General features: G+C 42.5%; 2 protein-coding genes and 1 long non-coding RNA gene across 8 annotated transcripts; 1 reads left to right on the top strand and 2 right to left on the bottom strand.

Moving 5' to 3' along the window:
• Positions 1-3045: 3045 nt before the first annotated feature.
• Positions 3046-8200, bottom strand: LOC127298740 (uncharacterized). Of its 6 annotated transcripts, none has more exons than XR_011744630.1 (6): positions 7887-8200; positions 6348-6797; positions 4974-5120; positions 3834-4896; positions 3487-3600; positions 3046-3360 (listed from the first exon to the last, which is right to left on the bottom strand). It is a non-coding gene; the product is annotated as an uncharacterized lncRNA (long non-coding RNA). The 6 variants fall into 6 exon arrangements; XR_011744633.1 differs by having other exon boundaries at positions 6348-6769; positions 7921-8200; XR_011744629.1 differs by having other exon boundaries at positions 7921-8199.
• Positions 8201-13161: 4961 nt separating this feature from the next.
• Positions 13162-24131, top strand: LOC127298741 (uncharacterized). The gene is made up of 5 exons (XM_051328598.2): positions 13162-14168; positions 14253-14468; positions 14556-14884; positions 14987-15172; positions 23871-24131. The coding sequence occupies exons 1-4, from the start codon at positions 13291-13293 to the stop codon at positions 15073-15075; spliced, it is 1512 nt and encodes a 503-aa protein (XP_051184558.1). The 5' UTR covers positions 13162-13290; the 3' UTR covers positions 15076-15172; positions 23871-24131.
• Positions 16435-19149, bottom strand: LOC127298742 (uncharacterized). The gene has a single exon (XM_071819777.1). The coding sequence runs from the start codon at positions 18975-18977 to the stop codon at positions 16716-16718; it is 2262 nt and encodes a 753-aa protein (XP_071675878.1). The 5' UTR covers positions 18978-19149; the 3' UTR covers positions 16435-16715.
• Positions 24132-25314: the final 1183 nt, after the last annotated feature.

Here is a 25314-nt window from a genome sequence, read left to right as displayed (position 1 = left end):
ATGCTAAAATAGACCATACATAGTTCGAACAGAAGTTACGGAGTAAACAGAGTACACATGGCAGTACTAGTACACCATACATAGTTCAAACAGAAGTTATGGAGTAAACAGAGTACACAAGGCAGTACTAGTACACAACATAAGAGCTTATTCTAGGTTAACATAAGAATTTTTCATGCTGCCTTGATCCATCTTATTCACTCCAAAATGAAGGTTTGGTGAGATTTTTGAAACTTTTCATGTTCCAAACCTTAAACCCCCTTGCCTTCACCCTCGGTCTCGTACGCCAGTGTTTAAGATATCATATTAGACACATGGGTTTTTTACTGGACCATGCTTATCAACTAGAATCGTTAGTAATGACATAATAAGACTATGTGAGAAGGTTTTTCATTTTTTCGTATTTTTTGAATTTTTATGCTCATTTCAAGTTTGGTCAAACCTAAATTTGACCATCATTTTAGCAAGTTTGAAACATGAAATTGAAAAACTATGCCTGGATCTTTCTTATTCACTCCAAAATAAAGGTTTGGTGAGGTTTTTGAAACTTTTCATGTTCTAAACCCTAAACCCTTTATCTTCATCTTCGATCTCGTAAGCCAGTGTTTGAGATATCACATTAGACACATGGTTTTTCTGTTGGACATTATGTAGACCATGTTTATCAACTAGAATCGTTAGTATATGACATAAGAAGACTATGTGAGAAGGTTTTTCATTTTTTTTGATTTTTCATGCTCATTTCAAGTTTGGTCAATATGTTTCATGCGAGAGATCTTGAGAAGACTGAAACTGAAGCAATGGATCAACTGTTTAGGTATTGAGATTTCATGAAATAGCCAGGAAAGGATCATGGGTGCATTGTTTATAATGTGGGATCATTGAACTGAACTGAAACATGTGTACAAAATGATCTCTTTAGCAATGCTTTGTACATTGAGGAAGATTTGTATTGTCCCAGATCATGTTAAATCCATTCTTTCTAACATGAGTTTACAGTTTTTGCTCCTAAATCTATCTGCTGATCAAATGGCTTGCTATTTTATTGTTTGGTGACGATACATTTGTTAACTCAACTTCATTTTTTGAAAAGAGTGCAATAAATAAATATTAATATAGAGAATTAATCTATGGTGTAAATATAAATTATAAAGAAAACAATTTGGCATGTGTTGGTTGTTAGGTAGATGAGGGACAAAACAACAACAAGATGCTGATGTTTGCCCTGGTCGGCCGATGTAGCACCGCCATCCTTGGCTTTCCCGCCGACGACTTGCAGCACTGCAGCCCAAAGTATGTAGCTCCACACCCCTAACCGCCTTGCAGCACCGCCTGTGGTTATCTGCTTCACCCCTCATGAGATGCATGGCTCCAATAGATGTGGATCATGGAAGAGCATCAACGGGCAAACGACCAGCCGTAGTAGTGGTGCACAACGTCCCTGTGGTGGTGCGTGGATCGTGCCAGAGGACCTGCCTTCCCATTGCGTTCATGTCCTCGTCATCACAACGATGGAGCGTCGTGGCGGTACGCAGCCTGCTGCCCCGCCGCAGCCCTTGTTCTTGCAGCGGCAACACATTGATCTCGATGTAACGAACATCACCAATTGTGGGAGAGGTGGTGCAGGGCACAAGCAAGCTGGGGGGGCAGGTGTAGAGCACTGGTGGAAGATATGAGGTGTGCAAGCACCGGGTCGTGGGGAGGACATGGCCATGAGAGGCGCCATGAGGGATAAAGGGGAAGGAGATGCGTGAGAGGCGTGGGGGAAGGAGGCAACAGTGCGCTCCGCCAAGGACAACCGTCGCGGGGACGGAGACAACGTCGTGCTCCGTCGAGTACGACCGGCGAGCTCCCTTTTCTCTCTCCCATGGCATGTGATTTGGGGCCTATCGATGGACGAGAATGACCAGGGGAAGGCATAAGATTGTTGGTCCCACGCGTAAGGAAGGTAAGAAAGGGAAGTGCATGATTAGGTGACATCCAATGAAGCTTTACTTGGAGGTTGCGAGTGGTGCAGCCTTTAGCGGTATTGTATCGGGAAATTGGATTTTTTTCCTTTTCAGACGAAAGAAGTATAGTAATATATTTTTATTTTTCCATAGCAACGCACGGACAGATTATTAGTAAGTAGTAACAAATAAAAATGCCAACCCGAACTGAAAAAAGAGGGAACTAATCAAAGACCATATCGCGTTCCCACACCCTATCCACCCCGCCGTATTGGTCCTCGTGGTCGGCGACCTCCACGTAGCCCTTGGCGGCGAACTGCCGGAGCACCCTCTCCTTGTACTCCATCTTCATGTCCTGCAGCTTCTCCAAGTGCTCCGCCGCCCCGGCCAGTATCTTGAGTACTTCCGCGCCTTGCGGCCCCATCCGAGCGAACCGGTCGAGGCCGGGGGGCCGGAAGGGCCTCCTCTCCAGGGCCATCACTTCCTCGATCTGCTCCTGCGTCAGCCGCCTCTTCAGAGGCGGCACCTGCACCGCAGCCGCCGGCGATGTCGAAGCCGATGAGTCCATCGATTGCGGCGGAATTCGATTGATCGACTCGATGCAACTAGAGCGCGCGGCTGGTTAAATCGGTGGGGGTCGTACGTACAGTGCATTCCGAACTGAGGTCGCGTTCGCGTTGAGGTCTAGTCCGATTCGGTGGCCTCTGTTGCCCTTTTGGTACTTGGTAGTTGGTAGTCCAGTAACTTCAGCTTAATTTAGTTTTTTTTTCTAACTCTGTTTAATAACTAAAATGTACTGCTAGATGGATGCTTGAAAACTCCGTATCTAATTGTGGGTCGTATTTAATACCTGCTAGATGTATGTCTGAAAACGGTGTTTGGACGGACTCATTTCCTTGGTCAATGGTAAATTATCCATGGCTGTACAAAATCGGTGATTTGATATTGCTGAGAAACCCAATAACAAAACATATTTTTTTTAGGGACTGTCTAACTGTCATCTAGCTGAAATTGCAATTGGGCATAAGTCATATTTTACTTATAGTACTCATTTGCTCATTCCTTCTTCCCCGTGTTCAATCCTCACTCTAATCAGTTTTCCTAGTAAAAAAACAATTTGTTTATTGTTTCAGTCCGGTTTTTCCTGGTTTTTTCATTCACGACTCACACTCCCAATCAATTCAGCCTCTATTTTCACATCATGTAAAAATGAAAACATGGGACTGAAAGTAGCCGACCTGGGCCACAGCTAAATATTTGTGGGCCTTAAACACGAATAGGAGAACTCGGCCTTCCATTTCTTGACTCGTACTATCATCTGCATCCACAACATCCTCTCTTCTTCCTCCTCACGCATAGACACCAACATCCATCAACGTCTGCTAGCACACAGGAAAAACGAGGTGGGGATCTGAAAAAAAAGAGAGAAAATAGAGGGACGACTAAGAATTAGATCCATAGAAATAAAATGATCCCTGATAAAGGGGAATGAGGAAGGCTACATCAAAATGAAGGAGCAAGTAGAAGATGGGCAAACCTTTGGATCTCATATACACTCTACACAACATGTCACCCCGCACCCCCTTCTCCTTTTCACTGCCTCTCTGCATCTGTCTTGATCAAGCATGTAGCACACACAAGTTGTCTTGATCTGCACAAAAAATGTTCGCTGGTATTAGCAGTACAGAAATACCCATAGCCCTTAGTGTAGAAAAAATCTGGCCCATAAATCTGAACTTGATACCTACAACTAGCAGGTTTCTGAAAATTCAAAATAGGCTTAACTGTACAAATTAAGAACAAGCAAATACAGCTTCTAAGAGCGTGCAACCATAGAGCATATGCATGATAGATAATACTAAGCTAAACAGTGATAAAACTGACCTGCAAATGATAGCCACATGACTACTTGAAAGTTAAGACTGAACTAAAAGAAAGACAAAAACTGAGAGAAGGTAACTGATAAGACTGAGCTAAAGTTCATAGATAAGACTGAGATAAACAAAAGACAAAAACTGATAGAAGGTAACTGATAAGACTGAGCTAAAGTTCATAGATAAGACTGAGATAAACAATGATGAACTGATCAAAAAGGGATCACACTGAGCAAAACAATGAAAAAGAAAATGTCATAAAAAACACGAAGTCTGGTTTTTTTCTGCCGTTTTTTTTTAATTCAACGACACTGATTTCCCCTGGCAAGAGTTCAGGGTAGTTCCCGCCCGTGAAAACAACAAAGTTCATAGATAAGACTGAGATAAACAAAAGACAAAAACTGATAGAAGGTAACTGATAAGACTGAGCTAAAGTTCATAGATAAGACTGAGATAAACAATGATGAACTGATCAAAAAGGGATCACACTGAGCAAAACAATGAAAAGAAAATGTCATAAAAAACACGAAGTCTGGTTTTTTTCTGCCGTTTTTTTTTAATTCAACGACACTGATTTCCCCTGGCAAGAGTTCAGGGTAGTTCCCGCCCGTGAAAACAACAAAACATGCGCTGCATTTGGAACCTCCTATATCTGCATCCCCACTTATATTTTGGGGCTTGCAAAAACTAGACAGGGAAATTGGGACTTCGTTTCATTGGCCCTTTCTTAACAATAGCACAGCAAGCAAAACATTCTCCCTTCTTCCTCCCCATGCAAACACGCCATCAGACAGCGGCGACAGCCAGCAAGCCTTGACACACACAGAGAGCACAACTTCCAGATCAAACAATCGAAGACGAAAAAAGCGAGAAAGAGGAGCAAGAAATTGATCCTAGACTAAACATGGAGGGGAACAAGGAAGAACACATCAGACTGAAAAAAGAAGCAGCTGATAGGCAAAACTTTGGATCTTGGGGCTTCTCTGCCTAGGCATGTCATCTCCTCCCCCGAACAATCTCTCTCTCTCTCTGCCTTGAATTACCGCTCTTTTGTTTCCACCTGATCTTTCTTTCTGCAACAAGCTTAGGGTTTTTAGCAAGAAAAGAAACACCTAGCCTTAAACAATACAACATGATGGTTTATGCCTACCTACACAAAAACGTCACACCATTTTGGCAAGAAATGGGACGGGAGCCTCAAGTCGTTCTGTATTTGGGAAGAGCAGCAGCTGGTGTTCTTGAGATTGAAAGTGGTCGTCAATGAACCGTCGGTGAAGATGAGCAGCGGGCCATGCGACTACACGAATGGAGCTGCAGTGAGACGCGTTTACGCATTTGCATGGAAAGGTAAGTCTAGGTAGAGAATGGTACAAACTAATAAGCAACATACTAGCGCTTCTCAAGACCACCCTAACAGACCACTAGCTGGTCCACTCAACTTGCTCCACACCTAACAGACCCACCTGCTTTCTTTCAGAAAAAAGAATGCACTAAACGAATCGATATATACTTGCACCTCAAATTATACTTACACCTTTTTTTTTGGAAAAGATTGAGCAAATAAAAAGCAGAGAATAATAATGATTAGAAACTGAAGAATAGTGATTTGACTGATACGGAAACTAAGGAAAATGTAGAAAGAGACAGCTTGGGAAATGATGAAACAAGAAGAAATGACTAACAAAGAAAAGAAACTGAATAAAGAGACACAAAAACCAAAGAAATAGTAGGAATGGATGAATGAAAAATGCTGAAAGAAAGAAAGAAAGAGAAGGCTGACTTGGCAAATAAGACCGAGACCGAGACTGAGATGGACTGGAAAATTAAGATATAAAATGAGAGACTGAGCAACTATAATATAGACTGGTAAGAATGAAAAAAATAATTCTCCAAGATAGATAAAAATGACACTGAGCTACTAGAATAAAGATAGGCAAGGATGACACTGAGCAACTAGAATAAAGATTTATAAGAATGAGCTAATACAATTAATAAGACTAATAGTAATGATGAAATGAGCTAATAAGATTGATCCAATTATAATAATTGAGTAATGATTGTATACTACTGAGAATGAAAAAATAAGAGCAACAAGACTGAGTGAAGGAATGAGAAAATGAGGATAGAAAATTAAGATATAATAAACTGAAAAATAAGATATAGGATTAAAATATATAAATGAGAAAATATTTACTAACGAAAATGATGAACTAAGCAGAATAAAGAACAATAAAGAAATGATAAAGTGAGAAAAGTGAAGTGAAATAATAACTGAAGACTGAAGAGAAAACAAATGAAAAATAGAAACACTGGAGAAAGAATAATAAATTATGGGAAACAAAGAATGATAAAATAAGACTGATGGATTGAAGAAGATGAGTAAAATGAGGAAATAAGCGAGAAAGGGACAGAGAAGAAATAAGAACTAAACAAAAATAAAGACAGAAGCAGAATGAGGAATGAGGAAATGAGAACTAAAGAAGGATGAAAGATAACTGAGGACTGATCAAAGTCGGAAGCGTGCCTCTTCACGATGCCCCACTACTCCAAGTGGGCGTGGATGCCTGCCGGCATGGCCCTCAACCTCGACCTGCTCCTTGTCAACATCATAGGCTACCGACTCAAGGTGTACCTGACAGGCTTCGACGAGGGATCGATGGATTACATCACAGTGTTCCTCGGCATCTACTGGCAGTTCAAATACATCCCTGAGGGCATCTGCATGATCCTCTACAAAATGCTTGATGACGCCAGCGATACATCTCAACATATTAGTGACACAGGAAATTTACAACTAACCGATGGATAAAAAACAAAACAAAAAAGAATTTGGTTCCTCATCACATGATGTGCTGGTTTGCTCGCAGCTCTAAACATTAGATTAGGCATAGTGGGACACAACCTCCAAGTGAGGATAAACATGATGGTGCTTCTCCAGGGAATGCCCTAAAATATTGATGATACGATGCGAGGTCTGTGAAAAAAAAAAACAAATGCTAAAAAAAATGCGAACATGCAAATTCTTAAACACATTAGCAACCTAGAAAAAAAAGGAAACATGAATAGATATAGATCTTCTATTACACCATGTCATCAGCTATATACGCGAACATGACAAACTAATTACAATAGCTGGAAAAACATTATAGAACAATGAGAAGAAGCAATAGTCCATGTGACAGAAACCATTACACCGAGAAGACTCATCTATCAAAATCACAGATCAAAAATACCATTAAACCATGCCTTTTATGTCACAGATCGTATCCCGCTTCTCCATATTCATACATGCATTCCCAACAGTGAAAAATACAAAGCACAAAAATAGTGGTGTGGGTGTGCACTAAAACATGAAGTCCATGCCAGCTCTAGTGATGGATGAACAATTGAAAGAAAACAAAATCCTCTACCCATGCATGCAAGATTGTATCGGAACAATGAATAACCTTAAGGGGATTAAATTTACCTTCATAGATACAAATACTGAATCAACAGTTCAAATCAAATCATCCAATGCACTCTCATAACTTTGATCATTTGCTCACTGATGATAGCATATATGAACATATATTCTCACTGATCAATGTCATTTGAATAAGGAATTATTTAGTTCATGAGGCGACAAGACAGAATAACCACGAAGATGAGGGACTACGGGGATTCAATGTGACATCAAATGAATTAGCAACAGACTTACCAATTGGAGTCTCTCCGCTCTGCTAGAACAACACAAAAATCAACAAGGAAACATACGGAAATCACCTAGATATGTTATCCCGAAACCTAGATTTGACTTACACATCTGCATCAAAACCTAGCTAAGGGTGGCACTGCGAATTATTTCATCCTCGAAACCATAATAGATGGGGGAAATCACCCAAAGAAAACTCTCATCGTTTGCCTCACGCCTCACAAAAGCAAGAATATGACGCCCAGAATAAAATCCCCGCAAACTCTCGCAGATCTGGATGCCCAAAATGAAACCACCCCGTATGCAATCAAAAGCTCCAAGTAGAAACTACAGAGGCACACAGCGACCATATTGTCGAGCAAAACAAATCACCGGGAAACGGGAGGACGACGAACTGGGGACGTACCCAGCCCTCCGGTGCCGAAAGCTCGCCCCGCTTCCTCAATTCGTCGGTCTCCCCGGCGGTCTCTCCGCCCTCCCCTAGCTCTGCCTCTTTCGGTGGACAACGACACAAACAAGACGAGCAGGGGAATGACGGCCCAAACAGCACAAATAAAAACCGAAGCCGGGTTCTGCTGTCTCGTAAAAACCATCCAAGAACCAACCCGACGGCCCAAGCAGACAACCTCGTGCGGGCGTGTCACGATTCACGCTGGATTAACGATTGAACGGCCAGAGATCTGACCGATGGCGAATTGTAAAATCAGCTAGCTGAAATTTAGGAAAAGTGTTTTTTTATCTCAATTTACTGTTACACCTCCATTTTTCTTCACTGATACATGTCCGAGTGCATTGCTGTATATTTTTTCGGACATGACCCCAACCTCTGCTTCAATCGACGCGCACAATGTGTGCATCGTTGTTTGGAGGCATCAAAATGACGCAATGGTACAAGGCAAACCTAGTTATAGAAAAAAAAGGTCTAACCTAAGAAAACTCATCACAACTAATGACCACCATAAGGTTCATAGTGGATCGAGGTATTTCCCTTTGGTGGGAAAGGTGGAGGAGCATAAGGTAAGGCCTTCGTGGCGTTTGGAGTGATTTGTCCTCCACATTGCTCCAACGGAGACAAGCACTCGTAAGAGTGTGAACTTCGGGATACATCGTCGTCTCCGCGTCATCTCGGTTATTCATATACCCGAGATAACCGAGATATTTATTTATGCACTTTACTTTGTTATTTTGAGATAGCCTTCGTGTTTAAAGTTCTATATCTTGCTATCTCATATTTGCTTGTATTGCTTGCCATAAGTTGTTGGTGCACATAGGTGAACCCTAGTTATATTGGTTTTGTGCTTGACAAATTAAACGCTAGTTTTATTCCGCATTTGTTAAACCATAATTGTAAAAGTTTTAAACCGCCTATTCACCCTCCTCTAGGCGGCATCCGTGTCCTTTCACTCCTTGTCCCTTTTCTTCTTGCACCAATCGCACGCCTAGTGGCCTTTCTTGCCGCGGTAGCGGCACATGTCAACTACGTATGGGCCGATGCCGAGCGCGGCGTTCTTGCTGTTGCCGCTCGCGCGATCCTTGTCTGCTTGCCACCGGACCCAGACCCAGATCGGAGCTAGGGGTTAACGACGCGGGCATGCCATTCCTCCTCCGCGAGGAGCAAACGGAGTCTCTTGTCCTGCTTTGGCTTGCCATGCCCCTCTTACGCCAGTTGGCTACTTAGCTCGTTGATCTAGAGATCCTTCAAGTCCAAGCAACGTTTCTATCAAACATGCCATTTGCGCATCCAAGCATGCCCTCGAGATCTGACGTGGTGTTCCCCCAGTGACTGCAACTTGGCTGCCTTTGCATTGCCCCTAGCGTCGAGCACCTGCACCATCTTCGGTGACTTTGTGACGTTGCCGGTGTCGACGGCTTCCCGGAGTCCGGTGCCCTGGAGCCGCATCAGGATGGCCCGATCGGTGTAGTTGGTTTTCGTGAAGGTGGGCCATGTCACAACGCCTCTGCCACCGACGGTTTCCCTCACGATCTCCCGCAACACGATTTCACCTCTGTTGCCGCCTCTCCTGATCCTGCTTCGTTCGCGCCTGAGAGCGCACATGACAAGGGGTCAGGCGATCTGGATACGGTCGCAGCCCACGGAGAAGTCTCGGAAATGGTGGACAAGGCTTAGATACCAAATGTAGCCTAGGATCTCTCTCTCTCTCTCTCTCGTGAGGTACACCAAGGAGGTTTAGGCGAAATTCAAAGATAACATGAGGCAAAGGGTTTTCCTTGCTGTGTAAACGTGCCCAGCTTCTTTGTTTCTTCATTCCTTTTTATTGTCGATTACAAGCAAACGTGTGAGCTCCACGATCCACAACTCTTGCGCCATCCCACGAGAAGATTGTGCCTCCCGACAGACTCCGTCCTAAATCGGTATAGCCAACGACTAGCACGGCTACTCTAACTGAAATTTTTCGCTACGGTTTGCCGATGAAATCGAAACCTGCATAAAACTAAGAGCAGCATGTATGATAATTACCAAAAGTGGAACACAAGTTCATCTAACAACTATGGTGTGAACTTACAAAAGTGGGCATCATGCAAGATTCACCATCACATTAGAGGTTAGTATATACCACCTCAGCAAAGTATACTGGCCATGAGTAGTTTGCAAGCCCTAGCTACAACCAAAATGTGCATCATCATCATCATCAATATCATCATGTCATAACCATTGTCATCACCTCCATCCATGCATCACAACCCCATGAACCAAGGCCACCACAGATCTACAATAAATTGTAGTAGTACTTGCCATGTAGGCCGTGAGCCAGAGGATCCTGTGTGGTGGTAGGCGTAGGTGTAGGTATACCCAGGGGCTCACTTCAGCTCATGGCGAACTTGCAAGTGACGAGGCCGAAGGACAAGATTATATGCATCTCTGTGTAGTTGGTGATGGGATGGTTCAAGAACTTTGCGTCCTTGAAGGGATCCCAAGAAAGGATGACAGCGTGTTAGTTGTGCATTATAGTGATCAATGATGATGTGCAACAAACACGGAAGATAGTGCGCTAAGAGTAACCGGCCCACGGCATTGCTCGCTCTCCAAGATGATAAATTTGGTGTCCTCACAACATTGGGCTCCGCTCAAGTCTTAGAGTCTGCTAGTGGTGTGCCACCTCACCCTCCACATCCTCGGGTGGTTGTACACTTGAGTAGAGCTAGCATCCCCTCCACGATGCCCAAGAAGAGCCTTATCAGCGGCTGATGGACTTTTTTGAAGCCCATATCAGTTCTAACGCCGGATTTGATCAACTCGCACATCTTCTCAAGAACGAAGTTGGACATGAAGGTTCTTGGTCCCCTAGCCTTCTGTGATTTTTTTTTCTTGGGTGTATTTCCAAAACTATAAAAGTGTACTTTGCTTGTACTTGGATTTCAAACGTAGTTGTACTTCAGGTTCCTAGCGTACGTTATACTTCGGGTTTCACTAAAGATTAACATTGCTATACTTCAGTTTCAGCACAACTGTACTACGCATTCGTGTGTACTTCGGTTATTTATTCCAGCCTTCAGTTCTACGATTAAGAACACAAATTGATCATAATTGCAAAGTTTAATTTAGATTAGATTATTGTTGACTTGTTCGATGGATCTAGTGGCATAGATCTTCACTCAAGCTAGTGGAATGTGGCCTTCTTTAGTTGCAAAACATTTATAGATGCATATTACCAAATGCCAGCTAAGATTTCTCTCAGCGTTGCTCGGAAAAAGAATAGGAACAGAGGATGAACTTTAGAGACAAGAGTGTTTGCTGTGTTAGCTTGCACAGCTTTTCTGCTGCTTTTCTTTGGTTTTATTCCCAGTTTTCTGATCGTGACGATCCGGTTATCTTTTGCCATCTCACACAAGCAGTTCGTGAAGGCATTAGACTCACTCTGGTCGTTGCAAAGGGGTAGACAGAAACGGCTAAAACTAGCTACTGCCGAAATAGACAAACTGTCAAAACTGAACTGAGAACAGCTAACTCTATAACACGGCTTATGCAAACAACTGTGTCACACTACTGTAATAGGGGCACTTTGAAGTGCCCCAATAGGTAGCCAAAGTGTCCCTAATTACTTTTAGGGGCACTATGAAAAGTGCCTCGGATGCTTGTGTCCCTAAATGTATTTGGGGCACTTTGAATGAAATGCCCCAAATACATTTAGGGGCAGTTTGAAAAGTGTCTCTAAAGGTTTTTAGGGGCAGTTTGAAAAGTGCCGTTAGAGCGGTTTTTGCGGAGAGCCGTTAGAGGCGCACCAGGGGCGATTCTGGGCGATCTCCGATGAGGACGCCGCCGAGAGTTCCGATGAGGGTGCGGATTCCGACAGTGTCACGCCGGTCATCGCCGGAGTGTCGCCATATCTTGCCGGCAAGACGGCGCCGAAGGATTACACGCTGGTGGAGGAGAATCTCTCGGCACTGCGCCGCCGTGAAGACAAAAAGAGGCGGCAACGTCAGGCGGCGATCGCCTTACGATCAGGTCAGTATTTACATTCATCCGATAGTGGGTTTTCTTCCAATCTGTGCAGATCGAGGCCAACGCGGAGCAATCCGTCTTTGCCTGTTTTATCACCGACGACATTCCTGTTGGATAGTTTTGATGCTGCCGAGTGGATCGTTGTTCGTCGTAGGAGAAACAAGTTAAAACGCCTGTATCGTGGTCAGCGCCGATCTTCTGCTTTGTTCAGATCTCCGATGCAGATGTCCAGCATGAAATTTTCAAAATGTGTTCCTCTAACTTTGGGCCAATCGGGCCAGCAAAATATGTTGACTCATATGAAGGGCTGCATGAGCCTGGAGTCAACGATTGAGGGCCTCCTGACGCGTCGAGCACCACAATTTGACCGGGGTGTTCGGCGTCGTTTAGGGTTAGGCCGTGCTAATTGGCAGCCGTCACCATCGATTCCGTCTTCGTCTTCTGAGGGTATCCTCACCGCAGCGATGCAGCGTGGCGGGGGACATCCGAACCGTGGTGGACGAGAGCCGCCGCGAGGTGGCCGTGGAGGTAGTCGCTGGGATGGAGGTCCCAGTGGAGGCCAAGGAAGCTTCGTTCAAGGTGGTCCTAGCGGGACTGCGGGGGAGGATGCTGGTTCTCGGGACGGGCAAGATTCTAGGAGCAACGTCTTGGACGACGGTGTGTTCCGGGCAGGCCAAGGGCGCCCATATGATCAAGCAGGATACCGGCATACAGGTTTTCAGCGGAACAATGCTGTCGGTGATGGACGTCGGTATGGCAACAACAATTACCAGCGCCGTTTCACAGCAGCTCCATACAATGAAAGGTTTGCCAGTACTCGCCAACCTCCAGTACCAAATAATTTGAATGAAATTCAGCAACAGCTTGTAAAAGAGACTGCGGAGGCTCTGGCTCGACAGATGGCGGAGGTTTCTGGACACAACCAGGGACTGAACACAGGCAGTGTGGTGCCAAATGCAGTGCAGAATAACGTGCAGGTTCGCAAGGCAAATGATGTATTGCCGCGGACTGCTACGGTTCAGCGTGATGAGGTTCATATTCAGCCTTCAAATACCACCAATGCTACAGATGCTTTGTTAGCGGTTGTAGGTATTAACAAGCAAGTTTCTCAGAATATTAGTGAATCGGATCATCTAGCCGGAGACAATGCAGCGGGGGGGGGGGGGGAAGAAAAAGGGACCGACTTGTTATCGTTGTGGAAAGCCTGGACATTGTCTGAATGATTGCGAGGTAGTTTTATCTGATTGTTGTCAGCGTTCTGGTCATATTACGACTGAATGTCCTTTATTGAAAGCTCCAAGACCTCGATTGGCCATGTATGGTTTAGGTCATGTTGATTTGTCTTTTTGGGAGTTACCGCTTTCTGACTCCGTCAAGCCAAGAATTGAAAACACTAGGCTGGGAAGAGTAACTGTATCAGGGGGGTCTCTTTCTGTCGATGAGGTGATTACTCAGCTACAATGGTTTGTTCCGGATGATCTGTACGAGTGGGAAGTGCAAGAAGTGGAGACCAATGTCTTAAGGGTGAATTTTCCAAGCAAGTTAGACTTGGTACGAGTGCAGCGTTTTGGTCGGTACAATATTCCAGATTCAGATATCTCTATATCTTTTGATTTTTGGAAAAAAGAAGTAGAACCGGTTTGGGCTCCGGAGGACATCTGGGTTCGTGTGCACAAGTTACCTCCATTTGCACTTGATGATTTTTTGGCTATGTGGGCTTTGGGTGACGTTTTTGGAAAGACCAAGGATATCGACATTGTTTTCACTCGCGCAAACAATGTTCTGCGTATGTTGATCACTTGTCTAGATCCTTCACTTATACCAGCTACTTGGGACTTAAAGATCAAAAATGATTTTTATCGTCTTAGATTTGAGGTGGAGGGGCGGGAGCCTAATATCTCGCCGGATATAACCATGACTGCTGCATCAGGGGAGGATGAGGACCCAAATGGAAATGGCTCTGGACAGTTTGAGGATAAGGTAGCGGATCGAGATATTAAGAGGTCCAAGGGTGACTCTAACAAAGAGACACAGAATGATATCAACACAAAATCTGCTCAGTCCAAGGGTAATTCAAATAATCTCGCTAATACACCTGTACAATTTGGTTCACTTGATGTCACAAAACTCAAGAATGATTGGTCAGATGGGTGTGTTCTGAATACGGCAGAAAAGGGTTTGTATGAGGCAAGGTATTTGGGTTCAAATTTTGTTGATTCATACCCCAGTCCTAAATTTTTAGAACCTGTATTTACTTCTGTTTTGTCTTTTGGTAGTGGACAGCAAATGCCTGCTGTGCACTTTCCGAAGGATTTAGGTACTGTACAGGGTTTATCTGCTGATGTTGATGTTGCTACTTCCCATTTGATCATGGATGTGGCAACAGATAAAATACATTTAGCTGATACTGTTGATGACATAAAGAATTTGAAGACTTCAAAATTGGATGATACTGGGGCAAGTGTGGTCGCCAAATCATCTGACTTTGTGAGGTACACGGACCCCAATTATGCTGTTTTGTATCCTATTTCTAAAACGCTTGAACCTGTGTGTACTGATGTTTTTTCTGTGGATGGTAGGGAGCAGCATTTGACCGCTGTACCTCTGTCTATTTCTCGGAATTTTGGAGATGAATCAAATGCGGTGGGGGAGAATTCACGTCGGGAAATCGCTAATGGTGTACGTCCGGTTGTGCATGTGGCGCATGATCCAAGGCAGGCGGGCCGGTGTTCTCAGGCAGCGAGCGATGGCTCGCCAAAGCCGGCAAGCGAATGTGAACGGTGGCGAAACGCAGCGTGTGTGTCGTCCGCGAACAGCCCAGGGACCGGGATGCTTGACCAGCAAATCAGCCCGAGGTCTTTGATGCATGCCGAACCCAACTTGCATGGCAATGGGTGTGCGCCTCGAGGTATGTCGATCGGTGATCGATCTACTTCTTTCAAAAACGTGTCAAACAATTTCAATTTACCGGTGTTAGACTCAAACGTGTCTCATATCACTATACATGCAGCCTCTGTTTTGGGAGAGGCAAAAAAATTCTCTCGTGAGGAGATAATTGCATTTGGAGGGATTTCAGAGGAAAGCATTCGGGGGACTTGATCTAGTGCAAGAATCGGAGCTCAACCCAATGTAGATGATACTCAAATGCAACGGGCTATGGACTCGGCGCAGCGAAAGTCTATGTACAATTTTCCTGGTACGTCGACTCCGAATAAAATCTCTTTGTTATCGCTTACATGCTCTAATATTATTGACAAGTCTAAAACTATGGGGGTGTCATTGGGTAACTCAGCCGAGGTAGAAAATGATTCAGCCAAATTGATCCTTGATAATGAATGTAAGAGGGCCTTGACTTTATTGAAACCAAATGAGAATACCGAGGAAGCACCTATTTGTTTGCTAGTTACTAGGGCTTCGAATTTATGTGAAGATTTGAATGACGAGGAGAATTTGTTAGATGGTGAGTTTGCTATTGAGCAGCCAGCCATAGGGAATTCTAAAAGGATTAGAAAAACGAAGAAGGTTATTGATAAGGCACCTCTTCGTCGAAGTACCAGAACTAAATTTAAAAAAGAAAAAAGTCCATTTTTCGTCCTTCAACTTCCTCGAAAGTTCATTTTTCGTCCTAAATGTTTTTTTAGGTACAAAAGAAACCTTCAACTTTGCTAATGGTTCAAACAGACGGTTTTACTGATTTTCGTGGATTACAAGAAAAACCAGGACAGAAAGGAGAAAAAAAAAACCAGACCAGTGCCAACCCAGAACGGAAAAAACCAAATCAGGGCATTCCATTCCCCATCGTATAATCCTGATTCGGCTGTTGATGGCGCGGTCGGCGGCGGCATGGCGGTCGTCGGCGGCATGCCGTGGTCGGTAGCTCGTCTGCCGCCGCGCTCGACCACTGGGTGGTTCCGCACCTCCACCACCCCCCAATCCGCTACGTCGGGCCGGCTCGTCCTCGGTGTAAGGTCTTGGGCGACCAGGCTCGACGACGTCGCGGTCGACGCTATCAGGCTCGGCGACGCTATCAGACTCCTTGCCGCTGCGGGCAGCTGGCGGCGCTGTGCTTACGTCAGCGCGCAGCGCATCCAAGCATGGACCCAGAGAGAGGACGATGCCCTGGACAACAGCAGCGGCTGGCAGGCCGGTAAGCAGTGCGCATGCTTATACTGCTCAGTAGCTAGAGCTAACAGGGAGAAATAATTGATCCTGTTGGTGCATTGTGCTCTTCTTCATCAGAGAATGGTGTTGTAAATAAGTGTTGTCAATGCAATGTGAAATTTAGTGCAGTGTATGATCTCTTCTAGAACCGAACTGAAATGTTGGTTTCCAGACTTCTCCCAATATAACTAAACCGAAATGTATGTTTCAGACTTAGAATTGAAAAGATGGAAAAATATTGAACCATTATGATGTAGCTATGTTTCCAGCCATATGAAGTCTAGCACTGAAATTGAATGAACAATTCAAGTCATATAAGCAACGCATTGGTAGTCTGACATTAACAATTAAAATTCAGAAGTAATAGCCATACAAGTCTGGCACTAAGAAATGTAGGAAATAGATAGATAAGCTTGCACTTGCTTCTTCATTTTGTTCTTCTACTCAATCTTCTAGCAATAGCCGTGGCACAGGCTTCCTCTTAATCTGTTTGCTTGGCTCGAGTGCATTTGTACTAGCTCTCCCTGAATCCATGTTCATTACTGATGAAGAAGCTTGTGAGGACTGATCATGGGCATTCAAGTTGATAGAAACAGGGCCAATTTGAAGTGAACTTGTTGCTCCCCTCTTTCTCTTCGCTGGACCGGTATGTTCTGATCCCTGTGAGATACATAGAAATAAAAGTTTAATAGTTCAATAGAGAAATAAATAACTTGCGTAAAATGAAGAAACACATATAGAAGCTTGTGTACCATAGCTTTGTCTTGTGTAACATAAGCAGATGGTTTCACCATAGTGGATGTTGCAGCTGCCATCTTTTCCTCGCAAGTCTTTTTATTGTGCCCATATTCTTTGCAACGGCTGCATCTTATCTTTGTACCTGTCCTTGACATCTTTGAAGCTTTAGAAATTTTTGGTTTCTCATGTGGTTCCCTCCTCCTCTCCCCACTAGGACGACCAGGCATGACACCATACATAGGTGGAAGTGGCCTTGGTCTAGCAGAGATAGGCCAACTAGGCATACCTTCAATTGGCTCCAAGCAATGATCATAAATTCTTTTGAAGCACTCCACAGTATAGCATTTTTCAATGTATGTGTCAACACTTCCACCGCTATAAAATATGCAGGACAATGCGTGAGGACATGGCAGTCCAGAAAGTTGCCAATATCTACAGCTGCAAGTCTGCTCTGTGAGATTGACAGTGTATCCATGACCAAAGTATTTAACCTCATATCCATCTTTTCCATTCCACACCGCAGGACAGTTACCCGATTGTACAATCCAAGTCTTAATTTTCTTGAAAACATTTGGACAAATATCTTGATTCCATCTAACAGACTTTGATCTCTGTTGTTGAATTCTAACCATTACCTTTCTTCTAATCACTTCAAGCATGCTTATGATTGGAAGATACCTTGCTCCTACTATCCAGTTGTTAAAAGATTCACAAATATTGTTATCTACTGAATCACAGTTGGATCCTAACCTGAACCAAGCCCTGCACCAATGCACAGGATCAGTTTTCATGATTGCCTTAGCACCATCAACTGTCTTTTGAGCTAGCTTAGCTTTGTGATAGTTGAACAACATCTTACATGGTGCCTTTGCAATCCTCCAAAAATTCTTCTGCCATTCCTTGTCTCTATAGGTCTTTCTCCAGTTGGCATAAATGTGCCTTGCACAGTTCCTATGCTCAGCTCTTGGGGCCCAATTTTTTACAGCATTGATTATGCCTTTTTGTTGATCTGAAATGAAAACCCAACTTTCACCATCACCAACCTTAATATCACCAAATAAAAGAGAACAAAACCAATCCCATGTATCATTGTTTTCCTTCTCAACCACAGCCCAAGCCAACGGATACATCTGGTTGTTGCTGTCCCTTCCCAATGCACAAAGAAGCTCTCCCCGATTTCCACCCTTGAAGAAGCACCCATCTAGTCCTACAACTCTCCTACAACCAGCCATGAAACCCCTCTTACAAGCAGCAAAGCAGACATAAAATCTCTGAAATACCGGCTTGTCTTGGTCAGGATCTAGCTTCACAATCACTGTACTTCCTGGATTACTCCGCAGCAGCTCTGCTTGGTAGTCAAATACCCTTGCATATTCACCATTGATTGCATCCACTAGTTTGTCAATCACAATCTTCTTAGCTCTCTTGCATTTGGATATACTGACATCAGCTAACATCTCTTCTTGAACTGTCTGTTGCAGGCTCTCCATCTTCCAGGTGGGATTGGCTCTTATCATTTTCTCATACTTCTCGGCTATCCTCCTTGCTGTCACTAACTTGTTGTCTCTCCTAGGAGGACACATATGATCACTTCTGAATGTGCTAATCTGCCAGCTACTTGTCCTTGTGTTCTTAGATAGCAACATAACCCAGGGACAGTTAGGCCAAGTACACTTAACTCTCACCCTACCCGAATCATTCTTCAAGAACTTGTATGCCCTCTTCTCAGCTAAACCATGCTTGATTATTGCCCTCCTAAATTGCTTCCTTCCTCTAAACCTCATCCCAAGAGCAAAACAGGGTACAACTGTTTTGCTGTTGTACCTTGGAAGGTCCTCATTTCTTCTTACCAATTCTCCATCACTTTGCTCATCAAAAGAGGCTTCATCGTCACTACTTTCATAGTATGGAGTATCATCACTCGCATCTGATAAAGCCTCATCATCTGATTTTGAGGGGGGCAACACAGACTGTTCCTCAAATATTAAATCATCTAGGTCCATAATCTTTCCTGACTTCATTTTCTTCTTGAACTCTTTGAACTGCTTCTTGATAGCAATTGCTTCATCATCTTCATCTGATGCTTCATTGTCTCCTGGCATGTACTCCGAATCTGAGCTTGAACCATCTCCATCTTCTACAAATCCTCTTTGTTTTGCAAGATAAATGTCTAGTTGTTTCTTGCTGCAACCAGGTGCAGGAAACGAACAAGAACTCTCTATGATATACTATCCCTTCTTATTTGCATTCTCATTAACTATCACACTCACCTCTTTTGTTCTAGCATCTTTGGTGCATACTATTGTCTCATCCTTGTACTTGTTGCCATCCGTATCTTCAGACACACTCATTACAGGTTCCACAAATATTTCTGCCACTCCATCATCTGTAATGTAATCTGAAATCTCTTTGCATCCCTCATCATCAACCAAAGTTTTCAAACCATCGAATAATTGCCTCTCAGGATATTGCCAGTAAAGCAATTGCCCTTCATTGTATGTTGGAAGATGGTTCTTTAGATGTGCAGTTAGCTCCAAAGAAGACAAACTGTCACGCTTGATGAAGGACGATGCCACGGTACCACCGGCATATGTCAATGTTTTATCTCCTCTCAGGAACTCCCCATTATAGTGAAATCTGACGTGAAGGTATTCAAGAGGATCCATGACACCCTATTCAGATGAAATTGAGATAACATTAATTTATCACGTAACAGCAGATAAGCTATATTTATAAGTCACTGTCGACACTTCACAATGCACAATAAGATAAAATTAATCATGTCCGCTCTCGAGAACTTGCGATCTGCCGCCACCGGATAAGCTGGGCACTAATTAGTTGATTGATTATGCCAGCTACGTACAAGATCCAAGTGTGCAAGTCACTAGAAGCTGGACATATACACTAGTTACTTGGTTGTTTATGCAATCACGTACAAGATCCAACTAATAAAACTGTATCTACTTGCAGCTGAAATCAGTACAAGATCTGAAGAGGTTCGTACATACCAATCTGCACACGATGCCGAAGAAGACAATTCAATCTCTTGGCATGCTCCTAATCTTCCTTCAGGTGGGCAGGTGTATCAAGACGTGTAGTTTGCAAGCGGCGGCGTACGGCGGCGCTGCTAGGGCTTCTACTGTCGCTTACGTGAAAAAAACTTGAAGGAAAAGAGAAACGAGGATCCACTAATTAATTCGCCCGCGATTCCCTTTGTTTCGCCCACGATCGGTTCCGCCTGATTCGGCCTTCCTCTTTTTTTCTGGTCTTCGTTGGCACTGGTCTGGTTTTTTTTTCTCCTCTCTGTCCTGGTTTTTCTTGTAATCCACGAAAATCAGTAAAACCGTCTGTTTGAACCATTAGCAAAGTTGAAGGTTTCTTTTGTACCTAAAAAAACATTTAGGACGAAAAATGAACTTTCGAGGAAGTTGAAGGACGAAAAATGGACTTTTTTCTTTAAAAAATCATACTCTTAAAATGGAGGGGCTAAGAGGTATGTCTTGGAATAGTGAGGGGTTTAGAGATCCTGGAAAGCATCTTTTTGTCAAAGAGGCGATTCGGGAGTATAGGTTAGATTTTATCGCTTTGTTGGAAACAGGAAGATCTAACTTTTCGAATGCATTCATAGCCAGTTTGTCGGGGGATACAGACTTCGCATGGTTTTGTCTGCCACCAATGGGGCGGTTAGCAGGGATTCTAGTGGGTATTAATACATGCACTCTTCAAATTAAAAAAGTGGACAATGGGGATTTCTGTGTTAAGTTCCATGTCCGCTGTAAACATGATGGTTTTGAATGGATTTTAGTGTCTGTCTATGGAGCGGCACAAGATAATCGCAAACCTGAATTTTTGTCTGAACTGGTTAGGATTTGTGATTCTGAGTCTTTACCTTTACTCTTGGCTGGAGATTTTAATATATTGCGTAAACCCGAGGAGAAAAGTAATGATAGCTTTAATCCACGATGGCCTTTTATGTTTAATGCAATCATTGAAAATTTAAACTTACGTGAAATCGCTTTATCTGGCTGTCAATACACATGGGCGAATAGGCGAGTAATACCAACTTATGAGAAGTTAGACCGGGTTCTAGCAAGAGTGGAGTGGGAACAAAAATTTCCTCTTGTGTCGGTGAGAGCTTTATCCCGAGCTGGATCTGATCACACTCCACTTCTGATCGATTCAGGTAGTAAGGCTCATCGGGGTAACAATGCACGGTTTTCTTTCGAACTATCTTGGTTTGAACAAGATGGTTTTGATGAGATTGTGGCGAGAGAATGGGCATTTGGTCCTATTGGCAATACACCAATAAAGACTTGGCAAAATAAAATTAGACATTTGAGGAAATTCTTGAGGGGATGGGCAAAAAATATAAGTGGAAAATACAAGAAAGAGAAGGAACGGCTGTTGACTTTAATTGATTTTTTAGACATTCAAGCTGAATCTTGTCCTCTAAGTGAGAGGGAGAGGCTTGATTTAAAAAACGCAAATGATCAATTGAATAAACTGAGACGTGAAGAAGAGATCAAATGGGCACAAAGGGCTAAAGTTAAACATTTACAGGAGGGAGGGAACAATACAAAATATTTCCACTTGATTGCAAATGGAAAGCATAGGAAGAAAAAATATTCCAATTAGAGCAAGAAGAAGGGACTATTGTAGGGGATGATAATTTGAAAGTTTACATCACCGAGTATTATAAGAAACTTTTTGGACCTCCTGAAGATAGCAATTTCCAATTGTTGGAAACTCATACTGATGATATTCCACAAATTTCTGAAGCGGAAAATGCCCTCCTAACCGCTGATTTCTCTGAGGAAGAAGTATTCGAAGCCATATCTCAAATGGAACATAACAAATCGCCAGGGCATGATGGGTTTCCCGCGGAGTTTTACCAAAGATTTTGGAACGTGATTAAAAAGGACCTCATGGCTATGTTTAGCCACTTTCAAGCTGGTGGTTTTCCTTTGTTCAAGTTAAATTTTGGGATTATTACTCTGTTACCTAAAAAAGAGAATGCGGTGCAAATTCAGCAATATAGGCTTATATGCTTGCTTAATGTTAGTTTTAAAATCTTCACGAAAGTTTCCACTAATCGGGTGTCGATAGTGGCACACAAAGTAGTAAAACCAACTCAGACGGCTTTCATGCCTGGGAGACATATTTTGGAAGGGGTTGTTGTTTTACATGAGACAATTCATGAATTACATCGTAAAAAGATGGATGGGGTTCTTTTTAAAATTGACTTCGAGAAGGCATATGACAAGGTGAAGTGGCCTTTCCTTCAACAACTTTTGCGGATGAAGGGTTTTAACTCTGTTTGGTGCGATCGAATTAAAAAATTTGTGCAGGGGGGAGTGTTGGGATTAAGGTTAATGATGACATTGGTCATAATTTCCAAACAAAAAAGGGGCTGAGGCAGGGAGATCCCTTATCCCCAATTCTATTTAATATTGTAGCTGATATGTTAGCCATTTTGATTATGCGGGCTAAGGAAGCTGGCCACGTGGGTAGTCTTGTTCCCCATTTGGTTGAGGGGGGTGTCGGTTTTACAATATGCCGATGACACTATCATTTTTATGGAGCACGATTTAGAAAAAGCGGTTAATATGAAACTAATCTTGTGCATATTTGAGCAGTTATCGGGGCTGAAGATAAATTTTCATAAGAGCGAATTATTCTGTTTTGGTAAAGCATCAGAAATGGAACACCAGTATAAAGAAATTTTTGGGTGTGCATCTGGTTCCTTGCCTATTAGATATCTTGGTATTCCAATTCATCACCGCGTGCTACGTAATTCTGAATGGAATCCGGTGGAAAATAGATTTGCTGCAAAGCTAGGTTGTTGGAGGGGAAAGATGCTATCATATGGAGATCGCCTAACCCTTATCAATTCAGTTCTTACTAGTTTGCCTATGTTTATGCATCTTTTTTGGAGATTCCGATAGGAGTGAGAAAGAGACTTGATTATTATCGATCTCGCTTCTTTTGGCAATCCGATGAACATAAGAAGAAATATAGATTGTCTCGTTGGAACATAATTTGTAGACCGAAGGATCAAGGGGGTTTAGGTATTGAAGTTCTTGATCTAAAAAATAAATGTCTGCTCAGCAAATGGCTCTTCAAATTACTAAATGAGGAGGAAATGTGGCAACAATTGTTACATAATAAGTATCTCAAACATAAGACTTTAGCCCAGGTTGAGGAGAAACCCACTGATTCTCCATTTTGGAAGGGCTTAATGCGGGTTAAATCTGATTTTTTCAAGAGGGGCAAATTCAAAATAGGCGATGGGTCGAGGACTAGGTTTTGGGAAGATGTATGGCTGGGTGATGTACCGTTAGCACAACAATATCCTTCTTTGTACAATATTGTCCAAAGAAAAAATGTGTTGGTTTCTACGGTTTTGGGTCAAGTGCCTATTAACATTGGTTTTAGGAGATCTCTAAATGAACATAAGTGGAATCGGTGGTTGCATCTCTGTGAGCGTCTAATGTCGGTACATCTAACTAATGAAACTGATAAGTTTATCTGGAACTTAACAGAGTCGGGTGTATTTTCAGTTAAATCTATGTACTTGGATCTTATGAACGGTCATACTAGATTTCTGCGTAAGTATCTTTGGAAGATCAAAATTCCGCTGAAGATAAATTTTTTTCATGTGGTTCCTAAATAATAAGGTTCTATTAACTAAAGATAATTTGATCAAGAGAAAATGGACGGGTTGTCAAAAATGTTGTTTCTGTGATGAGAATGAGACTATTGATCATTTGTTCATCTCATGTCCGTTCGCAAAACTAATTTGGAGGATGGTTTTCTTCTCTTATAATATTCCTCCTCCATCCAACGTTACTAATATGTTCGGTAATTGGTTGAATGGAGTGAATAAGAAAGATAAAGAACATATACGTATTGGTGTTTTTGCCATTTGCTGGTCGATATGGACTAGTAGAAACGATATTGTGTTTAATAAACAGAAGGGAACCAATTTTTTGCAGGTTATTCTTCGTGCGGCGCATTGGATACAGCTATGGGCATATCTACTTCCGGAGGAGCAGCGGGATACTATGGCTACTGGATGCAACCATCTATTGACGGTCACACGGGATTGTTATTTCCAGGCTACTGGATGGCGGCATATTAGAAGAATTGAAGATGGATAGTCTTTGTATTATTTTCATCTTTGTTTGGCTGGTCCTTATCGTGACCTTGGATACTGCATGATTGTAATAAGTATACATTGTGAACAATTTTAAATAAATGACATGGCTATGTGCATCGATTGATGCAGAGGCCGGGGCTCTGCTCCCATGTCGAAAAAAGTTTGAAAAGTGCCTCTAAAGGTTTTTAGGGGCAGTTTGAAAAGTGCCTCTAAAGGTTTTTAGGGGCAGTTTGAATTTTGCCTCTAAAGATTTTTAGGGGCAGTTTGAATTTTGCCTCTAAAGGTTTTTAGGGGCAGTTTGAGATTTGCCTCTAAAGGTTTTTAGGGGCAGTTTGTGATTTGCCTCTAATGGTTTTTAGGGGTACTTTGAGATTTGCCTCTAAAGGTTTATAGGGGCAGTTTGAGATTTGCCTCAAAAGGTCTTTAGGGCCAGTTTCAGAACTGCCCAAAAAAGCTTTTATGGGCACTTTGAGATATGCCCCAAAACACAATCAGAGACAACTTTAAGAATTGCCCCAAAACACAATTAGAGGCAAATATAGGAAAATTCTTCAATATAACAATAAAGGCAAATATAAACAACAATGTATGCACATAATCCAAATGTACAAATGTACCAGAAAAGTATTCAACCCTGTAATACATATACATAATCCAGAATTCTATATATCACATCATAACAAATCCTAATACATGTAACTTCACAACATTCCAAATATCAGGTTCTCAACTAAAACTTGAAGTAAAAACTGCAACCTTCCAATCATGACATAAACAATGCCATCGGTAAGGCCTATAGCGAACTGAATTGCTTCCGGAATATGTGCCACGACCACAACAGGATGAACATTTGAACTAGAAAAGAAACAAAAAATCAGTAGTTTACTCAAAATACAGTAAATCCAAATTTTTTTGGCAAATACATGACTTGCAAATTATAAGAACATATTTTACACACAAAAAATTGTGACTGGTCAAAACAGATTTCATAGAGTAGTTTATTTACAACTTCACTTCACATAGTAGAATATTGCTCTGAGAAAAATGAGAGACCAAACAACCAGGTCTTTGTTCAAGCAAATGTCATTGTCAAGAACTGTAGATCCACAAAACAAATCAAACAACTAATATTCCAATTGAAATGCAGAGGAGCAATTATATATCGGACATTGTATTCACAACAGATGAAAACATCGAGTAATTTTACAGTAATGCAATGAAATCTGCCGAGACAGTTTAACCTATAACCAAAACGGTAGTAAGATAGAATAGTAAAACTG

This window comes from Lolium perenne, chromosome 5, assembly GCF_019359855.2.
Source record: "Lolium perenne isolate Kyuss_39 chromosome 5, Kyuss_2.0, whole genome shotgun sequence".
In the NCBI taxonomy this organism is placed as follows: domain Eukaryota; kingdom Viridiplantae; phylum Streptophyta; class Magnoliopsida; order Poales; family Poaceae; genus Lolium; species Lolium perenne.
The sequence above is the reverse complement of the archived record's forward strand: the minus strand, read 5'-3'. Positions and strand labels throughout refer to the sequence as shown.